This window comes from Polyodon spathula, chromosome 20, assembly GCF_017654505.1.
Source record: "Polyodon spathula isolate WHYD16114869_AA chromosome 20, ASM1765450v1, whole genome shotgun sequence".
Taxonomy (NCBI): Eukaryota; Metazoa; Chordata; class Actinopteri; order Acipenseriformes; family Polyodontidae; genus Polyodon; species Polyodon spathula.
The window spans coordinates 20,771,001-20,793,283 of NC_054553.1; the positions used below are offsets into that span (position 1 = coordinate 20,771,001).

General features: G+C 40.0%; 1 protein-coding gene across 3 annotated transcripts in view; it reads left to right on the forward strand.

Moving 5' to 3' along the window:
• Positions 1-22,283, forward strand: part of LOC121295558 (uncharacterized protein C16orf96) — a 46,737-nt gene that overhangs the window by 15,262 nt on the left and 9,192 nt on the right. Inside the window, exons 3-14 of one of the 3 annotated variants that reach the window (XM_041220338.1) lie at positions 1,928-1,978; positions 3,016-3,129; positions 4,427-4,745; positions 5,457-5,542; positions 13,203-13,325; positions 13,665-13,739; positions 14,449-14,613; positions 15,235-15,353; positions 15,955-16,020; positions 16,777-16,872; positions 20,527-20,692; positions 21,218-21,365. In XM_041220338.1, the coding sequence (XP_041076272.1) occupies positions 1,928-1,978; positions 3,016-3,129; positions 4,427-4,745; positions 5,457-5,542; positions 13,203-13,325; positions 13,665-13,739; positions 14,449-14,613; positions 15,235-15,353; positions 15,955-16,020; positions 16,777-16,872; positions 20,527-20,692; positions 21,218-21,365 (1,528 nt within the window). Of the gene's footprint in view, positions 1-1,927; positions 1,979-3,015; positions 3,130-4,426; positions 4,746-5,456; positions 5,543-13,202; positions 13,326-13,664; positions 13,740-14,448; positions 14,614-15,234; positions 15,354-15,954; positions 16,021-16,776; positions 16,873-17,642; positions 17,940-20,526; positions 20,693-21,217; positions 21,366-22,283 lie in introns of those variants that run through there. The other 2 variants (XM_041220339.1, XM_041220340.1) reach the window with 2 other exon arrangements.

Consider the following 22,283-nt stretch of genomic DNA (forward strand, 5'->3'; position numbering starts at 1 on the left):
AGGGTACCGGTTGGCTGGATTTTTTTACTATACATAATTAAGCAGTGTTGAAAATGCCATTATTGCAGGTATATAAACTGCGTTAGCCCATTCATTGCAGGTATATAGAACTGCGTAGATTAAAAACGACTGTGAATAAATAAAACTACAACATTTACCATTCCAAAATAATTTTCAGTACAATCTCACCCCCTCACGCCCTCACTTGAAGTGATCTGCATTTGTGTTGGAAATCACTAAGCTTCCAATTCAGAAAGGTATGGGCCAGTGACATCACTCCATTTGTTAACTTGTTTTTGACAGTGGCATTCAAAACAAAGGATGGTTCCATGCACTAGATTGCCTCTGTGTGCATAGTCCCTTCTACTGGACTATTGCACTGATCACGACAAATCAGACTTACCAAAAACCTCCATTCCCAAGGTGTTCAGAACTCTGAGGATCCACTGGACTTGTGTACTATGGGGTCAATGTCATCATCCTATATGGATAAGCCCCAGCCGGATAGTACAGCACCAGGGAATGAATCTGGGTTTCATCAGCCTCTTATTTGTAAGGGTAATTCCAGGATAATCACCAGTTTGTGACGGAGTAGAGGTTTATCAAATCGACCTCTTGATTCTTAACCCTTTTTACTCTGTCATCCTGAGTTAAATCTACAGAGAGCTCCTTCCTCAAACTTTATTAAATTCTTCAACACAAAATAAATCATGTGTTCTCACTCCTTTAAGCAGCTGTCTACAGAGGCACAGGGTTCATCCCAGGTCACATATCAGCACAGGATTTACGTTCTGTGGGTTGAACCCCCTGTTGCAGTTCGTTACACAAATCCATAAATATTTCACCTGCACAATTGAATGTTAATAATAGTTCCTTCCCGCTGGTATTGCATTGTATATTGACAATTTCGAGTGATACAGAAGCTACTCAATTAGATTATAATGAGGCACTACTGTATGCATACAAAGAAAGCTCTGAAGGAAAGAAATAGAGATATATAAATAATACATCACTTGGGGAAAAAAAATACAAAAAAACAACCATATTCCAAATCAAATTGAACTAAATCCCTGGAAGCACTGTGATGCATAAGGCCCATACTATATAGATACATACAATGTGGTGCATGTGCAGTAGTTGCTTCAGAGACTTGTTTTGTCGTTCCAACAACTCTGTTTATTTTTAATGGAGATCCTATCTATGCAGACTTTGTTGGTTTCCCTAACTAAGGTCAGGACAGGTAAGCTGTTTCCCTGACAAAACAAAAGTACTGTGATTATAACTAGCACACAGATTCTACACAAGCAATTATTGCTAGTTCACCTGCTCCTTATATTCCACATGGAGTTGAAACAAGCAGGGATATTTACACATCTGGGTAATTAGTTAATGAGTTAATTGCAACTCAACAATCATGCAATCATTACCTCTAATTATTAAAGACTCTTACATTGTTAAACCCAGACACTGTAACCAAACAGTGACATCTAGTGGACAGGAAATTGTAATTACAATTTTAAAACCCGTCAGGAAAAATAGACCTTGATAGTTTTTAAACTTATATATTTTCTCTCAGTATTAATGTACCACAACACTTTCATTTTAACATAAATATATACATATATAGTATGGAGTTACTTGCATATTTCCCGCTACAGAATGTCATGCTATATAACCTAAATGACATAAGTGTTTACAATTGTTTGTCATTTTTTTAATTAAAGAAGTGATTAATGGTTTCCACATTTTGACAAAGCAAGTTAGCTTTCTCCTGTCCTCTAGCAGAAGTTATTATGTTGTTAGTAAATGATTCATATCATTTTTCCGCTGCTAATGGTGCAGGTAATGTTACAGTATTAAGAGCTGCTGTTGGAAAGGGGTACCGTTATATTTCAGAAATGTCCTTCAGAATCTTTCCCTTTTTCAGATAAATATGAATGAACTGATGGCCAAACTGGACAATCTGGATAAATTACTGGTGAGTTTATCAGAAACTATACAAGAATACAGTGCAGTGCAATGCAGTTTCCAATTCCTTTAAATCAAATGCATCACAAACTGTTGTACTATTCTAATAATAACAGTAATCTAGGTTTTTTGGGTTTTTTTTTTTTTTTGCTCAATTTCAATGTCACACCACTGCTGCATATGGAGGCCATTTGTGCCAAAACTATCCAGCCATTAATTTGTCAATTAGTTTGCCAATTTGTTTGTCAATACAATTAATTGGTCCATTTGTCCAGCAAGTTGTCCATGAAGTGAGACAGAAGTCTCCATTGAAAATCAGCAGAGTCGAGCATCTTGTTAAATAGAATATCTTTTGAAACGCCCTTTCTAATAAACTGCAATATTATTGGCTGAAGCAGTTTTGAGTGAGGCTGGATTTTCATTGGTTAAAATATTAGTGGCTAGAAAGGTTGCAGTGTTTTCATCACAGTGCGAGATTGACTGTTGGAAGTTTGTCTGTTTGTTGGGAAGTTTGCAGGGACTTTGTCTGGTTGATTGACAAACAAAATGACAAATTAATGGCTGGATAGTTTTGGCACAAATGGTGCTGCATAGCTGCAACCCAATTACCGATCAGGAAGCCTGAAGATCAAATTCCATCCTGGCTAGTCAGGAACATGACCACTAGGTGTCACTGAAGAGTGATGAGTCTTCCTCCAGGACCCAGTGAGCAAAACCCTATTCTAGGCTCTGTATGGGTTCCCAGACAAGATTGACTACCATTTTTATTTAAACCACTTTTATTTTCAGAAATAAACATAGTGAAGGGTTAAGCAGACTTCACCCAAGCCATTAGCTATCACAGTGACAAGAGCAAAGAACAGAACCATAATTTACCAATGTTTACATATTATCAAATTTTTAACCCTATCCCTACCAAACAAAAGTAAAACTAACATTTTTCATGCTAAGTGAGTCAGTGGATGCCTCTTCCCATTATTCTATCCATCTAATTTATTTGAGAAGGCAGTTGCCCGGCCTTGCTAATCTGTTTCACTTTCTCTCCAGCATGTTCAGCAGGAGAGAATGTCTCTGTACCCCAGCCCAGAAGACCTGGGTAACTTGGTTAGCTGGGGAGAGCTTCAGGAAAGCCTGGTGAAGGAGAAGGTGCAACTAGAGCAGGTAGGTCACCCTCCAGGAGGACCTTTCCGGTGACTCACTCCTCAGGGCTTTATTGACAGCACAAAACTGGACATAAACACCTGGGGCATGTGGGAGTCCTGAAAGTACTTGTGGTAGCTAACAAACTCATTTATTTTCACCTGCCATGCACTTCCATTCACTAGATAAGTCTCAGATGTGCAGTTTTTTCTATTGCAACACTAGGTTAAGGACAGTTTTCAGTTGGCTTGCCTCTAGTGTTACTGCTTCACTTCATAGGTAATTTCAACTCAGCAGTCTTTTCATGGTCAAAGCACCTTATTGGCTGCAAAGCTTGTCAGTCATTAGGAGATGCAGCTGGTTGGTTATTGAAGGAAAGAAGGCCCTCAAGGGGTGGGGACAATTTTACTCTCCAGGTAACCAATAACTCCAAGACTATCTGAAATCAAGGCCAACAAAGAGATGTCTTAACCTAGTGCAGTACCAGATGTTTTAAAAACAAAAAGATAGGCTTCTCTCAAAACTGCCTATTTGAGAGCTATATAGTGGTTGTACATGGTATGGTTAGTTAATGGAATTTGTTTGTGAGTTCCCATGACTTTAATTTGACAGTTTTGTTGTATTTGAACACAGACACAGCTGTAGTCCCAGATCAGGTGCTGACTGAAGCCAGGCTTCTGGTGTAAAACTGAGGTCATCACAAGTGACACTGGCCTGATTGACCCGAGGGCAAATAAACAAGCAAAACAGCTGCTATCTGCCGAGCAGCATTGGTGTGACAGAGAACATGCATGTGTTCAAAATAATGGGTTTGTTCAGTAGCTGTTTTGAGATCAGGACAGGGTAGGCAACATTACTCGCCAGCCTTGCAACCCTGCCCTGGTTTTCAGAATCCCCCTTGTTTAGGTATATTATTAATTACCAGGTCTGAGGTTTGATCAATCAGGCCCCTGCTAAATCAGCTTTGAAATGATCACACCTATCACAGCATGAAAAAGCTCACCTGAGTCTGTAGAGTTAAAGGAAAGAACAGTTTATTTAAAAACAATGTACTTCATTAAGGGAAACTCTGAAACCCTTGAACTTGGTGCAGGACTAGGGTGAGTTTCTAACCCTGTCATTATCCATCTTTGCAGCATTCCAGCTTTGCAATTAAATTTTTCATCAATACTTTAAGGAGTGTAGACTCTAGATTGCCCTATCAGCGACTGACTGTGCTCGGAGTATTCTCTGACTGCTGCTGGTGTCTGAGAATGACAAGCTGTACCTTCCTGTATCCGTTTTAGTTTTTAATGTAATATTTTATTTCAATTTCCAGGAAATAAAGGATCCTCAACACCAAACTGTATTCCAGGCACAAGCCTCACCATCACCCAGCCCTGAGCTTCAACCTTCCCCTAACCCCCAAACTCCACCCCCTTCCTCCTCCTCCAAACCCCAGAGCCCCCATCTGTCCTCACGCTCCTCCACCTCCTCCCGGGCCAGCAGTGGGAAGGACTGCTACCCGGAGACGGTGGAAGCTCTGCGGCATGTGGGCCAGCTGACAGAGAGACACAAGGCCCTGGAGGAGCGAATCACAAGACTGGAGAAAATAAAGGCTGACCTCGCTGACCTGGAGCAGCTCCGCACAGAAAAGAGTACGTCTTTCTGACTCTAAAGCTTCTCTGCACTGCAACGCCTGTGTAGAAAAGTTTTACCAGGGCCTATTTGCACAGTAATTTAGCAGTTTTTATCAAACCTATCTGGGCTATTAAATGCTTACTTCTGCTTTACCATGCTTTTACTATACCTTATAACATATTGGTATGCTTTTACTATGGTAAACATTTGTCGGTCACTTTTAAAGTGAATTATAGCTAATGTAATAATGAATCTTACCTGTTGTGCACTCACATTTGCTATGTAGGTCTCACTGTAGTACAGTTTTCAAGTAAAGTTGCTAGGTTTAAGAAAGCTCTCAGGTTGTTTGCCTGACTTTTGGGAAGTCTGTTACTTCACCTCAAGCATGGTATGTGAAGCAGCTGGGTAATTAGGGGACAGAAGTCATTGAAGGATAAAAATCTCACTCCCCATGTGAAATGATCTAGCAAGTGCAAGTGTAACAGTCAGGCATGCAAACTCATTGCTTTTGTTAGGATTAGGGTTATGCTTTGATTGTAGTAAACATTCATGCATATTGCAGTAAAAAATTGAACATTTGATAATTGTGGGACACTGTAGCTTTAAAAAGAATCTGATATGCAACTGTTGTAGATTTGGTTTAGTACAGTCCCAGTTCCATTGCTGTATGGAATTGTTCCATTGAACAATTCCATTCAGCAATGGTTGAATGCTGTGTTTCTCTGCAGAACCTGTAGCCATTCCTGATGACCTCCTGCTGGAGCTGGCCAATCTGAAGAAAAGCATGGAGAAATGCATGGCTGACAGAGAGAAGGTATGAGTCTGATCTGGGGTTCTTCATCCAGGCTCGGGCACAAACATTGACGCAGCCCAATGAAATCTCAGAAATGTAGAGTCCTACATAACCCTCCACAGCTGCTGGCCCCAGTTGGTGACTAGACAGTATAACTGTGAAACAACATAGAAGATACCTGCTTGTTGTTCCTGACTCAGTCATTATTTACCAGGTGTACTAGCTATTCCAGCATGTCAGTTTTCAACTAATGGATCTGCGTCTGAAAAGACCCCTAAAAGCAGGATTTCTGACTACTAACGTTTTAAATTCTGTCCCCTCTCTAACTGGGATTTTGTATAGGTATTTACTAACTCAGTTACTGCAATTACAATGGAGGAAAAATTAGTTCGGGGGGAAAAAAATAATGTACTGTAAGTGGAAACGGCATTAGAGAATTATACAGAACACAATGGGATAAAAAATAGGTCACCTAAAAAAATTAAGTGACAGTGGAGATGGTATCTATTTAATACAGCTGTCCAAAACTGATGACCCTTTAACACTATAGTATGTATTATATTTAGTTTAGTTTAACACGGTATCTTTGCAGTTTTACCTTGTTTTTCCCCCATGATTATACTATACCTTTACAGTAGTTTACCCTGGTTTACTGTATTTATTAATATGTCTTACTATGTCTTCCTGGTCCTTACAATGCTTACCTATGCTTTACCGTGCTTTCACTGTGCCTTATTACACTTTGCTTTGCTTTTACTATGGTAAACCTTTACAAGGGCAGTAAGAAGGGCAATACATGAAATCTGTAATACAGATGGAACTGTAGGGAATGTAGTTTTGCCTTGTAGCCCTGTCTCTCTTGATTCCCAGAGAGTATGGTACAGTTGTTTTTGATAGAAAGTGAACAATATAAAACACAGTATCCATTCAGGTTACAGAAGTAGGGGAAGAGGCACAGTAGGGGACAGAGTCTAGAGTAGCTCTTATTTAGTGTAACCCTGTTCTGCTTGTCTTGTGGTTTTAGCTGGACTTGATGCAGAATTTTATGGATTCCCTGGAAGAACTAAGGTCAGGAAATTATGTCTGTCTAGAGTAACTTTACAGCTAGGGTGCCTTAGGTAATCGTACCAAGATTAGGAAGCAAAGCAATCTCTGAGACTGCAACTAGAAACGGACAGTTAAATCTCTATCACAAACCAGAAATGACTTTATTTTAAACAACTCATTCCTTAACGGCAGCTTCTGCAGCTCCTGCAGCTCAGACATGTGTCCTTTGTTGGCTGTGGCATAGGAACTGTGTTTGTTCAAAGAACCTGAGGTGCATTGCTCCCAAATTTCACTTTAAAATGCATGCATATATTCATTACTGCTATATAGAAAATACTAAAAGAAACTTCAGTGGAAGGTTACATTGGTTTTCATTCAAAGTTAATGAGTACTTTGTGGAAACAGGTTGAAAATATCCTTGTGCCAGTGCAAGAAAGGAGTAAGATTTAGCTATGATGAAGGTAAGATTAGGACTGGATTGTGGCAAAATACTCTCTTAGCATCTACTTGTAACCTAAACTGACAAGGTCCAAGCAGATCGGAATCTGTGCTGCTGCTGACTGCTCTTCTGCCTCTGCCTGGCTCTCAGGAGAAAAGTGGAGGCCATGGAGAAGGAGACCCAGAAGCTGAGAGAGATGGTGGAGCAGACCATGAGTGAGACAGGGGTGCACCTGCAAAGCGAGGTCAGGCAGGGACACTACTGTGTATGAAGGACAGATACAATAAGATTTATTCAAATGAAACTAGGCCTGTCTTTTTAATGTGCCATACAGGGATGCCACAGTATTAAAGCTGCACCATGCAGTAATCAGTACAATTAATACCATGATAGAGCATATATCACAACTGCAAATATTTCATCTTGCTCACTGCAGGTCTATTTCCACTAGGTTTTGAAGCTAGTGTTTGTATCACAGTTTATTATTTCGGCTTGGCCCTGGATTTTAAAGTTTTGAAAGCTAGTGTTTGTTTCACAGTTTATCTTATAAACTGTATCAACCTTAAAATTCACGGTGCCTTTGATTAACACAGATCTTGATTAACACAGATGTGTTTTTGTGATTGTAGTAAGTTACTATGTTGTGCATAGGAGTCTCTCTTTTTATAAGAGACATCATTTCGAACAGTTTAACCAAATTGCATAAGATGAGATATCAGGGTGTCTTACAGCATGAAACACCCTCCACATGACTAATTACCTTGTTGTATAAGATCCTGAAACTATTTCATTCATTATTTTTGTATTATTTTTCTGCATTATGCTTATTGTAAAACAAATGAATATCTACACTATACTTAATGTATATACTGTATGATTGTGGCATCCCTAGTGCTGTGTTTAAATTCATTTCTACAAAAGCCACCACCCCTTTAAAGAGAAAGCAATTAATTAGTGGATAAATTAAGTCACCCTCACATTTTGCCCCATTTGCTCATAGAGCATTCAAAATGTATTTCAAAGAGGTGCAATGTATTGTATTCCTTTTCCAAAATATATGTTAAATAGTACAGTGTATTCTAGCAGAATGCTTTTAAAATATGTATCAGTACATTCCTTCAAGGATACAAAATGTGTTTCATACATTTCAGCATGTAGAACAATTTATTACAATATATACCTCAGATCTATATTTGGCATTTCTAAAAATACGTGTCTCAACAGTGGACTCCATTAGCAGGTGCATCCTTCGTTTCGTTAGAGACTGACGTTGATGAAACGGACAGTTAAATCTCTATCACAAACCAGAAATTTTATTTTAAACAAATTCCTTAACGGCAGCTTCTGCAGCTCCTGCAGCTCAGACATGTGTCCTTTGTTGGCTGTGGCATAGGAACTGTGTTTGTTCAAAGAACCTGAGGTGCATTGCTCCCAAATTTCACTTTAAAATGCATGCATATATTCATTATATATATATATATATATATATATTCATGGAAGGTATATATATATATATATATGAGTATTATATATAAAATATCCTTGTGCCAGTGCAAGAAAGGAGTAAGATTTAGCTATGATGAAGGTAAGATTAGGACTGGATTGTGGCAAAATACTCTCTTAAAAACCACAAAGAAAGTGATTTCTACAATTTCTAATTGTTCTATTGAAAGATATAAATTCAAGTAGAGATTCAGCTTTATAATAAAACAACACATTATTACATAATATGCATAAAATGAAAAATAACATGCACAAACTAATCTCATACAATATTTGGGCAATAAACATATTTCATATGAAACCCATTTGTTGCTAATTATTGACAATTATCATGATTGAAAACCAAGACCTGATGATAATTATAAACAAATAAATAATCATCAAGTGCTGACAAATAAATTGGAAACTTGTGATTAAAAAAAGCAACAAAAATGGTTAAAACTAAAGAGTACAGCAACGATCTCAAAATGGCAGTGACACACCTAAACAAAAAAGGAGCAACTACCAGAAAAAGAGTAGAAAGAGTCACTTTATGGAAAAGCACGGTGTGGGCAATTATTGACAAACACAGGTTAACAGAAACTACTGCAACTAACTCCAGGTGTTGAAGACCAAGAAAGATTTCTGCAAAATCTGGAAGAAGAATCATTCAAGCAGCCCGGCAAAATCTTCAGATTACTGCAAAAGATACAACATTTGACACAACAATTGAGAGAAGATGGTCAAAATATTCACAAGCGAACAATTCAACGATACCTTAACAAGGTGAATGTCCATGAGCAAAAACCAAGATGCAAACCTTTGTTAAAAACAATACAGGGGGCTCCCAAGTGGCACATCCAGTAAAGGCTCTCTGCGTGAGTGCAGGACACACCCTATAGCCTGGTCATCGCCGGTTCAAGTCTGGGCTATTCCACAGCCGACCGTGGATGGGAGTTCCCAGGAGGCGGCATTCAATTGGCTGAGCGTCGCCAGGGGGGGAGGGGTCTAGGTTGGCCAGGGTGTCCTTGGCACACCACGCACCAGCAACCCCTGTAGTCTGGCCAGGCACCTGTGGACTTGCCTGTTAGCTGCCCAGGAGCTGCATTGTCCTACATGTTAGCTGCATCGTCCTAGGCTGTAGCTCCTGGGCAGCTGCATGGTGAATCCGCAGTGTGTAAAGAAGTGGTCGGCTGACAGCACACGCTTCAGAGGACAGCGTGTGTTCGTCTTCACCACTACCAAGTCAGCACAGGGGTGGTAGCGGTGAGCCAAGCATAAATAAATAATAATTGGCCATTCCAAATTGGGAGAAAAATAAAAAAATAATTGGCAACAACTAAATTAAAAAAAAAAAAAAATACACAAAAGAAAGCAATTGGAGTTTTCCATTGAATACTTGAAGAACCCTGATGATTTTTGCAAACAAATTTTATGGTCCGAGGAATCCAAAATATGACTTTTTTCACCAAGAATGCAACAATATGTTTGGAGGACGAGAGAAGAATTTAAAGAAAATGTCATCATGCCCAGTGTTAAGCATTCTGCAAAGTCTTAACAAAGGAATTTCTGAAAAAAGGAAGATTACAGTCAGGCCATCTCAGTCCCCAGACTTGAATCCCATCAAGATGTTGTGGATTGACTTGAAGGCTGCTTTTGCAAAAAGGAAACCAAAGTCAATTGCAGAAGCTTGACCAAAAACAGACTGCAGTTTTTTATGGTTTTTGGGCACACAAAATACCTTGTCAAAAGGGTGGGCACACAAAATACTAATGTAGCGGTGCCCAAATACTTTTGTCAGCATATGAAATTAGTTTGTGCATGTTATCTTTCATTTTATACATGTTATGGAATAATGTGTTGTTTTATTATAAAGCTGAATCTCTAATTTATATGTTTCAATAGAACAATTAGAAATTATAGAAATCACATTCTTTGTGTTTTTTTTTTTTCATTTTTCAATCTTGCAAAATTGTCAAATTAGGCAAATTAGTGATTGTCTAATTTAATTGATGGCTTTAATAGGTCTCACATGCAATTCTTTTAAAATAGTAAGAGAAGGAACACACAGCCACAAATGGTAAAATGCATGAGACTTCTTAGAAGTTGTTTAAGGTGCCTAATTAAATCACAAAGTGGTCTAACATTTTCACACACGATTGCCTATTGTTTCTATGTCACTGGGTGAAATTTTCCCGCAAGATGTTTTCATGCAGGTTGGTACATAAAGGATATAAATGACACAGCTTGAGGTGCTTTAATGAAGTTGCACACTACTGTATATATGTATTGCAATATCTTTTGTCATTTTGTAAGACATGTTTGTATATATTTCCTTTACTGAAATGTATAAACCCACCCCCCCACCCTGTGTTGTGTATTCAGTTAGACAAGCTCAGAGCCCTGCTCGAGAGCACCATGTCCTCGTCCTCTGCGTTACTGGAGGCGAGTATGAAAGACGTCTGCCCCTCCAACTCCTTGGATGTCAGCCAGCAAGTTAGCCAGCTGTTCCAGCACTATGAGCAGCTGCAGGAGTTAGTTAACTTGTTTATGAAAACACCTGTGCCTCAGGTAAAACACAGCAGAAAACACAGTTAGAAACATGGCTACATAGACAAAACACATTGGGTTACAGCTATGGCCAAAAGTTTTGCATCACCTAGAATTTTAGGATGAAAGCACTTAATTTATAATTTATATATATGATATATATAATATAATTTAGATCTTTTGTTTAACATCATGTAATGAAAGAAACTTCAAAATGATATCGCAAAAGTCTAACGGAAGCCATAATAGTTGTACATGTACAAAGCAGTATGTAATTAATTATGTTAACGTAACATTATTCAGCAGGTTTCAGTCGACTTTGTGAAGTGAAATCAGTTCATTCTATGCAGGATGAGGCAAAACATTTGTCCATAGCTGTATAATAGCATTAATATCCCCTGTAGATAACTGACCTTGTCTTTCACCAAAGTTGTCTGACTGAAGGTAATGGCCACTGTATCAGACACTAATGGTTCAATAATAAACCCTGGGAAGCTTTCCATTCGACAGTGTCCCTCAATCATCTTCAGAGTTACACTCAGAGCTACTTACTATATCCTTCCAAAGACTAGTCTTTTGTGCAACCAGACATGTTTGCATACCAGTTTCTTTACATTATCTCAGTTTTAGCTGCAGGTAGGAACACAAGCTTCTCCCTCATTTCTAGACAATATTTCTTACGGTATTTATAGTTTGGGTTTTTTTTTTCCCCCACAAGAACAATAAATACATTTGAATTGACATTGTTTACTAAGCAGTACTACCTTCAGCCAGGGGGGGAGGGGGGGGGGGGGGGGGCTACAATGCCATGGATGTAAGATGCTTTTTCATGTTGATTTACATTTTTGGTAATTACTAAAATGAGGCACTACACCTATACCATCTTACAAATAATCATTATAAAATGATGAAAGAGTTAAAAGTGATCTGATGGTAGTTTATAAACTGTAGTTTTGCCACAAGAACAAATTTGTACAATTTATTAAGTCTTTTCAGGTGCCAAGTTTATAACTCAAACAGATTTTGTCCTCCCTAAGCTGATTTTATTACTGACTAGTGATAATGGTGCATTGAGCATCTTGCATCTGCACTATTCAATTGGTATTGTTACAAAGCTTGTTACACTGATAGAAACAAAAATTCAGACTGATAATAAACTGGGAGGGCTTACTGGGCAGATTATTGTGGTCTAGAGGTAAAGCACCTAGTCCAGTTCATACTGTATTCAGGGGTGGGAGTGGTTTGTGATGATTGATATGTGTATGGTCTGCAGCCATGACCTGATCTGGTCAGTTCTCAGTAGCTACAGTAAGAAAGTTTGAGTATGGTTAGGACTTGGATGGGTGACCTCTGTGCACAGTCTGGTGCTGCAGAAAGTGTTGTTGGTATCTCAGTAGGGGGCGCTGTTCCCTCTGATGTTGTGATGTTGTGAGGGTGCCATAGCAAGTGTTTTCTACTTAGTGATCTTTTCAGCATCTTCGAGGGAAGACTGGGGCTGGTCATGGATGCATCCCAGGTCAGTGCAGTTCTGGTTTGATTGAGTCCAGAGCAAAGCTGCGTCTTTACCAGATGCACTTGGAATATTAGCTGGTAAGATTGGCTGAATCCTAAGCAAAGCTGCGTCTTTACCAGGTGCACTCCATGGAGAGCCATCCTTAGGGTGGCTGCTTTACGAAACATTTCTGCCAGCCCACTACTGCATTGGTTCTACTAGGAAGTTTGTGATATCTATAAAGAGGAAGGGAATTGCTCAGTGGACGTAGGCTATATGTCATATGTAGAATTGGTATAATATAAGTCTGAAGCGAGACTGGAGTATCTTGTCATGGAATACTTTAGAAGTAGGCAGCTAGTGCAATAGTAGTCCAGCAGAGAAGCCTAAGTGATTACATTTTTATACTCTGAATACTGCTACACTAAAATTCATATACCACTTTCCACTTTATTTTGTATTTTACTTATCAGTGTTATTAAGGGCGACTTCTCTGAGGGGGAAAAGACCATCAGGATTAACTTTACAATAAAGGAGTGTCAGTATTGTTGTCCAAAGTGGTGTTACCCAGTCCATTCCAGAGGGGATGTCGTGCCTCACTGCTGATTGGTGCTCTTTGGGTCTCCCTTGCTGGATGATGGCGTGTGTTAAGCCCTCTGTGGATGTTTCAGGGGGGAGAGGCGTTGACTGTGATCCAGAACACCATTCTGCAGCTGCAGGCCGAGTGTCAGAAACTGAACATCACAGCCAGCGAGCTGGTGGAGGACCACAGCAAGAAACAGAAGCACATTGATGTGAGTGGGGGCTGTAAAGAGCAGCTGTGAGCCTGTCAGTCCCGATGGGTTTAATTTCACAAGCAATCCCTGCATGTTCACTGTGTGTATATAGGTAGCTCAGCCCACAGTGTAAGCTGTTCTCCAAAAACTAGAACCAAATAACTAACATAATTCAAGGTCTGTAAGCACTTATAAGTTTGTTTCTAATTTTCTAACATTATAATGTTCACTTTTTAAAAAGATTGGAGTGAACACTCTTAGTTTCTCATTAATATTATACATTAATGTAAATGTGGGATTGACTGTTTGAAGGTCTGTGAATTGTCTTTTAAATGTGTGGTTTAAATGTATTTTCAGCATTTGTACGAATCTGTGGACGGTCTGGATAAAAAGAAGGCTGACAAAGAGGTTGTGGAAATGGAGATCGATGTTGTGAGTTACTGAGATTCAGGAATTACATTCTGAGCACTTTGCATGGGCAACCTCCTAACTCTGCATTCCAGAGAGGAATTTCACAGAAATCGTTGCCACATATTAGTATCCCCTTGCTGCCAATGCACAGTTTCATTTTGGTAATTGTACCCCAACAAAAATATTCTCCGTAGTGGTGACTGCAAAGACTGGTACTACATTAAAGGCTGTTCTCTAGACTAAACTAATACACCTGATATAGGGTGGGGTGTCCTAATGAAGTGGCCAGGGAGATTACATATGCTCTCCATGCCACGTTCAGCTGAGACTGTTCTGACCTTTAAGTAAAACCAGAAGGGGATACTTGTTTTAAAAGCATTCATTGTTTTTGCTATTTCCCTATAGAGTGGAGACAGTGAGTACGTATGTCACACAAAACTCAGATTGTACCACTTTGTCCAATTTGCATTAAATTATTCATTGCCATTTCTTATTCTATAGTATTCTATACATTACTGTTGATGTCTTTTTCATCGTACTGATAGCTGTAATTGTAGGTTTACAGCTGTGTGGGTGTGTATGTTACTGACATACTTTGAGAGGGGCTATATTTGTCAAACATATTTGTCAAACACTGTTGTTGTTGCGGTTTGATTTTGGGAATTCTGTGTTCTGTGGTGAAACATCAAGTGACAAGCCCAGATGCTTGTCTGTCCTTCTTGCTTCTCAGAAAGCAGACAAGCTAGCTCTGGAGTCAAAGGTCAGCCGTATGAAGTTCGACGCCACCACGGAGCAGCTGAACAAGATGTTCCAGGAGCTTCTGAACAAGATGTCTGGCCAGGAGAGCGACTGGAATAAAGTCATCGAGAAGATCTCCATGGAGATGGAGCTGAAGGTACAGCTCGGGTGGGGTAGGGGTGGGGTGGGGGGGGGCGGAAGGGTTAATGGGCTGTTTGACATGTTTCAACACGCATACAGAACGAGAATGACGCAAGCCTGAAGCTGTGATGAATGAGTAAGTAAATAAGCAGTGGGATTATTATATGCAGATGGGAGCATTGATGTGGATAAGCTATGGTGAAGTAACACATTTGGTTAAACTTGAGCAGTGCCAAAGTAAACATTAAACATTGTGGCCATAATAGATCGTACCCTAAGCAATTCCCCAAACAGCTCAGGAGAACTGAAGGTCATTGGCCATCCTCCGGTACCAAAGCCAATCGCTTACCAGGAACTCGAAAGCGGATTTCAACGATTTACCACCTGCTGGTGGACAAAGCCCTACAGGTGTCCGTCAGAGCTCACCAGGCACTTGGCCAGTAGGGTCCGCTGTAGCCCAATAAGGAAAAACAGTCCCTGATGATCTCTAACCCATGGGAGCGCCAGAGCAAATTCAGCGCTCCCTCCAGAATCCGCAGACTGTATGAATCACCCTGTACAGCACATGGCTGTGCCTTTACCAGGTGAGTCAGTCAGGGAGCAGCCCCTTCTGATTCTCTACCTATGCATCCTCTAGTTGAACCGGATGGAGCTGGATCCTCTGAAGAAGCAGCTGGAGGACCGGTGGAAGAGCGTCCGCAAGCAGCTGCAGGAAGCCCCGCAGATCAAGCTTGGTGACGCTGCTGGCATCAGAAAGTAAGGAGACAGTACCATCCTGTGGCTCAGTGCTGCAATTGCATGTGGTCCTTTTTAACAGAAGAGATCAACGCTTTCTACTGCAAACTAAATAAAATGATTGCTTTCGGTTTTTTTAAAGGGTTGAAAAAAACACCATTTCAAGTTACAAAATGAGAAATGAGCCACCTTCCATACATACAGATGAGTTACACACAAATACAGCAGGAAAACGGATGAGTTACACACAAATCACAACTGATACTTTTGACCCCGGCCCCCGTTTTTTCCATGTATTTATTATATTAGTAACAGATGTCTTTTATGTAGAATATAAAAAACTTTTGAAGTTTAGTATTACAACTGCATAACTACTGCGTGTTGCCATCAGCCTTATTGGCAAACATATTGGGACCTGTTTAGCTCATGCTTTAACTTTACTAGGTTACAGCGAATCAGGAGAAGGGCTGCTGTGGAGCTTTCTGATTTCAGTATAACTCAGCCACACAAGGCATGTGTCTTGTAATCTCAATCCATTGAGTCAGGTACCAGTGTTTGCCAATGGTCAGAAACAAAGAATAACCTGAAAATTGCGACATTAATACTCTGCTTGTGTTCACAGGCAGCTGGTGACTCGGTTCAACTGTATCTCGTGTTCCAGACCCGTGGACATGATGGTGCCTCCCCCGTGAGTACACATCTCTCTCCCTCACTCTTTGCATGGCTAGTCAAGGGGTTTCGACAATGCATTTGAAGAGACACCAGCATTATCATGACACATGCTGCTGCTATTAACATGTGCAGTGAAAGGAAGTCTTATGAAGACCCAACCCTTGTAGGGGCTATAGGTGGATCATTCGTCTAGCAGAATCAACCTTCCTACTCGCAGCGGTAATTAGGGATAGGGAACAGCAAGTTTGCTCAGCTGTACGTTTGTAGAAATGCTTAGTACTGGTAAAATGATTTGGCAATTTAATTTGACTGTACTTTGATACTGTTGGTGCAAATGAATGAAACAGTTGAAAACAAAAGACAGAGAAATACTACTAAAGCAAAAGAACCATAATGGGAAGCTACTGTACAAACAAGGAACTGCCCAAGAGCCATGTTTTTCTGCAATTAGAAATATATAAACAGTGTCTTAATTGTTATTTTAAACCTTTTCAGTGTGTTGCTTTGCTTACTGTACATTCTGTTCTTTAGACTTGGGTAGTTTATCTGTCATGTGGTAGTGCCCTTGAATGGAGCTTCCTGTCTGCTGGATTAAAACTCTGAGGTTTCTGATATACACTAACTATAGACTCTTCTACTGTAGTCAAGGGATTAGCAAGGAAAGACATGTGAGAGCTGCTCCGTCATTAGTTTTCTTTCCTGTTTTTGTTAATCTGGTTGGTCTCAGAAATGTTTGTACCCTAACTCTGTTCCCGTCTCTGTTCCTTTGCAGGCACTTAGTAAGCATATCCACTGGGTTTCCTGGAAACAAGACCCACCGGCCCTACACAGTCTATGAGCTGGACAGCATCCGGCAGCACACACGCTGGTAAGCACTGCCTAAACCAGTCAGGAATGGGACATGTTCAGCTATGGCCACAAGTTTAGCTTCACCCTGTAGAATTAACACATTTTGCTTTGTAAAGTTGAAACCTGTTAAATAGTGTTAACATACTGAGTTACATACCGCTTTGTAGTTTTCCATATACTTCACGAAAAACTGACAAAACTGAAAAATGTGACATTTCTAAATCTAACATGAAATACTGTATTACTATTAAGGCTTCTGGTAGACTTTTGCAATATGACTTAGTGATTTCTTTGATTAAATGATGTTCATATAGGTTTTTTAATTATGTCTCAATCCTAACATGCTGGATGATGCAAAACTTTTGGCCACAGCTGTACAAGCTGGTTGAGCTGATCACTTGGGAGTAGAACCCTGACCTGCCCAGCGTGTCCCATTGTGCAAATGAAACAGCTAGCAGTTGGTTTTACTTTCAAGCAGCACTGGTGTGATACACTGCTATAGATAATGCTTATTTATGAGCAGAAGAAAGAGTAATCTCATCAGGAGTCAATGCAAGCAGCCGTGCCTTAGACAGCTGTACATTGATAACGTATTGTACATTGATGTATGACAGCATCCACTGGACTGATGCTTAAATTTATACTGGATGTAAAACAAATGGAACAGCAGCCTGTAACTGCCATTAAAGATCATTAAAAGAGACCCCATTCTGTAGAATGTTTAATAAAGAGTGCTTATGTCCAGAAATGCAAACTGAATAACACCAGATTTCCTCGCTGCTATGTTAGCCTGAAGCCAATAACTAAGCAGGCCAACTCTGAGGTGACCTCGATGGAGAGACGCATAGCCAACATGCGTCGTATCTACAGTGTGATGAGTAATCAGATAGAGAGGGTGCAGATCCACTTCGGGATGGGCAGCAGACAGAGCTACATGGACAGAACTGGAGACAGCCCTAGACAGTGAGTAAGGTGGAGGCAGAGAGTATAGTGAGCAAGGAGACAGAATGGCAAGCAATGTGGAGATGGAGTATAGTGAGGTGGAGACAGAGTATAGTGAGGTGGACGGAGTGTAGGGGGGAGACGGAGTATAGTGAGTTAGAGATGGAGTATAGTGAGGTGGAAACAGAGTATAGTGAGGTGGAGATGGAGTATAGCGAGGTGGACGGAGTGTAGGGGGAGACAGAGTATAGTTAGGTGGAGATGGAGTATAGCGAGGTGGAGACGGAGTATAGTGAGGTGGAGACGGAGTATAGTGAGGTGGAGATGAAGTATAGTGAAGTGGAGATGGAGTATAGTGGAGACAGATACAGTACATTAAGTAATGGTGAGGCAGTATTTGTTGTAGTTGTTGACTAGTATATAGATGAATATTGATAGATACTATAAAGAGAAATGTAGAGGAATAAAGCAATTTTAAGAAACAACAGGAGGGAGCCATTCAGCTACTGTTCTGAGCACAGGCTTGCAGGACTGTGCAGGAAACAGTAACATGTACACAGCATCAAGCACCACATGCCCTCACACCTGGTGCTCTGTTTGAAAAGCGTTGTTGCAGGAGGGCGCTTGTATTTTGATACACAGTGCTGTGCCAAAACATTTACCTTCAATGTGGTGGAATGTGTTCCCCAATTTTTACTGACCCTCTTTTATAAAGTTGTTTTATTCACTGAAGTGGTTGTTATTAACCTTTTCAATGCTTTGACATGTCTGTGTTAAGCGTTGTGGAGCAGCACTTCAGTTCCAGTTAACTGGCATAGATACATCTTCCACAGGATAGATCAGACAACGTGTTTATATAGAACTAGACTGCATATATACATCTTCCAGAGGATAAATCAGACAACATGTTTATATAGAACTAGACTGCATAGGTGCATCTACCATAGGTAGATCAGATAACATGTCTGTATAGAACTAGACTTCTACTTTGGATTAGATTTCGTTTTATTTTCTGGCAATACACTGTTGTGCACTAGATGGTGCTGGTGCTTACTGATATAGAGACACTTTGGCTAATCTAGTTAACATTACACATGTTGACGGCAGGCAAACAGAACGGAAGTGCAGTTTCTGAAATCATAGTCACAGTTAACACAGATTGTTCAGAATTTAAAAAAACACAACATTTGAATAATTGCATTAATGTAAGGTGACAGTAATGGTATTTAAAGGTACTGACTACAATATTGTAGCATGCCTGTCAACATCGAGTTTTCAAAATAAGGGAACTTTTATAAACTGAAATCTTAGTGGCCTGAATTTAATTGAATACCTGCATGAGACAAAGGCATACAGCTACTCCACTTTATTACTTGGTAGAATGATAGACTGTGATACAGTCTCCTTCTAATTGCTTTCAATAAGGAAATCTATCAAAACTGAAAAACAACCATGCCATGCTTCACAATCCAATCCTCTCTTGGCCCCTGTGGTTCTTGTTATACTGTAGTTGTAGATGGTTGATTTGGCATCGACCACAATACAGTAAACAGGTCTATTGTAGTTGATTTTGCAGGACAAGCATACACCGTTGGTGGTGTCACTTTCACCACACAACAAACCTAAAGGCTGAGTTTGGTACTGCACGTTGACCTCGTCATCAAAGGGCGAGCTGTGGCACCTACTTTATAACAAGAAAAAAAGAAAAAAAAAAGAAATTCCATCATAAAAAAATAATTAAATAAATAAACAAATAAAAATCCAAAACATACAACAGTGTGGTATTGCAACACTGTTCATTACACTGCACACATGTGGAGGATCAGTACCATAAATCAACCACCTGCTATTTTGAATGAACACATTATTGCTGTATATAAACACAGTATCAATCAATCTGGATTTCTAAATCATTGTTGGTGGATAAAGTAGAAGCAGAAAAGTAATTGCTAAAGTTAAAACCTGTTATTGTAATAATTAGCTGCAATGTTTCGCCTTCTGTCTTCTTCAGATAGCATGGTTAAATAGCTGGGTAGAGTGATGTTGTTGTTTAAGTTTGAAAGCTGCACAGTGGCTTACAAGTGAATGTTGTATAAGAACACTGAGACACAGACATTTCTGAGTTGGAGTTCAATCCTAAAAGGATGCATTGTCTTCCAGGTTCAGTCCATGGGGAAATAAAGTCTTCGGTCTGTGAATCCAGATGTTTTCCTTTTTATATGTTAGGAATGTACACTTTCATAAGACTCTTCATATGTCAAGGCTGTGTTTAGAGAGATGAAGTACTTTACAGCAGGTGGATCCAGCTCACTGGTAATTATAGGTGACTTATGGTTTCTGAAACGAGCATGCAGGTAGTTTTACCCACATACTGTTTGCACTGTGTAATATAGTTGACATTGGTAGATCTACAGGAGATAGTGTGTTTTATACTGTAGGCTCTGCATGTTGTGGTACTATTGACCTTAACAGTTTTTTCAAGATGATCACAGGTAGTGCATCTGTTTGAGGTGCAGTGGTGAGATCCAGGATTTATGATGGGTTGTTTTAATTCAGGTCTTACTAACAATTTACAGAGATTAGGGTGCTGGTGAACAATATATGACAGGCTTTCTGGAGTTTTACAGAATTGGCCACTAATGGATAACTTTCAATATATAAAGCAGTGTGAGGTTCAGTGTGTGTGAAAGGCAGTATATTAATGTGGGCTTACCACTTTGTTCTTCCGAAGTGACCGGATCAGGGAGCTGTCTGACCTCAGCTACCTGGGCCCTGTGCGGAGCTGTGGGGGGAGCCACACCATGACCTTCTCCCAGCGGCGTTACCCCCGGGTGCAGCTGTTCCCAGAGACCATACCACCCGAGGAGGAGGTGCCAGAAGTACCCGTCCAATCCAAGGTACAATTCAGTGAAAGCTTGGGAGCAATTTCACCTTTGAACATCTTTTGGGTTGATCTGGAATTTATGATGGGGGAACAAAACTGGCACTGTCCCACATTATAGTAACAAAGGTTTCCCCAAAACAGCCCAAAGCCCCTCAGCTGACTATGAGCAGATGTGTGAGCAGAATCATTTGAGAGCACATTGGTGTGGTTGGGCATGCTACTGCTTCTACTTCAGTTTTCTTGCAGTTTTCCCCTGCGTTTCCCGTGGTTCTGCTATGCATTCACTACAGTTTACCTGTTTGCATCACCTCTCTGCTTTGCAGTGCTCGGACTTTGTTTTGTTACACTTTTCTATGCTTCTTTCATTGTAGGAAACTTTTGCAGTATAAGGTTAGAAACAGCCTTCTAGTTTTGAAGCTTTGTTTCACAGGTTTTCCAACACAAATTAATCACATAGTTTGTTTATTTTTTTCTTATCTGGAGTATATGGTAGAGCAGTATGTGAGGCAGCACATTTACAACAGGATTGCTTTCACAGGAGGAGATTGACATCCTGGGGCTGGACGGAGTCATCTACAAGGGCCGGCTGGACCAGCGTCAGAAAGCCTCGATGCTGGAACCCAGGCAGGGCTTACAACTGGACTGCAGGCCAGAGTCCAGGCTTCCTGACATCGCAGAGACAGATGGTAAGCAGTTCTTCAGAACAGGGTTCATAAGACACAACTACAGGGAGAACCTGTTTTAGGCATTCTTTAGTGTGTCAGAATCTGCGGATATTGTAAAACCATAAATATTTGCGACCAAAATATTTGGTGAATCATAGCCGTAAAACCTGTTTTCCTCCGGAAATGTTGGTGACCTGTTGCAATATACGAAGTATGTATTGTTAGTGGAATTTGATATTCATGCCAAAAATGTATTAGCAAATATTTATGGCTTTACAGTATATGAAGGTCTGTAAGCACAGTATCTGGGATATTGGAAGACTCCTCTCTGTACATATTGTACATCTGTATGTAAAACTTACATTTTAACATTCAAAACAACTTACCAAGTTACAAAATGAGAATAAACTACCTAACTTACTTAAACTGCCCTAAATATGCGTTTATTTCTATTTTTGTAATTTTTTCTCCTTTAAAAAAAAAAAAAAAAAAAAAAAAAGAGTAATTTACTATAAGGAGTAAAAGGCTTTGAAACCAGCCTCAATGTCTCGAGTGAGTCACGATCACTGAGCAAACGCAGACCGGCAGTTTCCCAAGTGGTGAAAGATTGTAGCACAGCTGTCTTATTTTTGTCCCCATTATTACAGTTGATATTTTGGGTGTCAAAGGGGTGCAGTAGAGCAGAGGTAGACAGCTCCGGTCCTGGCTAGCTGCTCTATAACAACATTATAATTGAACTAGGAAGTGCTTTAAGTTTAATGTGTTTTAGTCATTTAGAACAGTGTTGTAACAAACCAGTTTAAATGAATTGGTGTTAGTAAACCTCTATGTTTCTAAATCTGAGTTTGAATTCAAACCCTCCAACTCCCTCCCATTAATACCCATATGGTGTTTTACCCTACATAAGCTGTCTTTGAAGCGTGTTTGTAAATGTTGAAA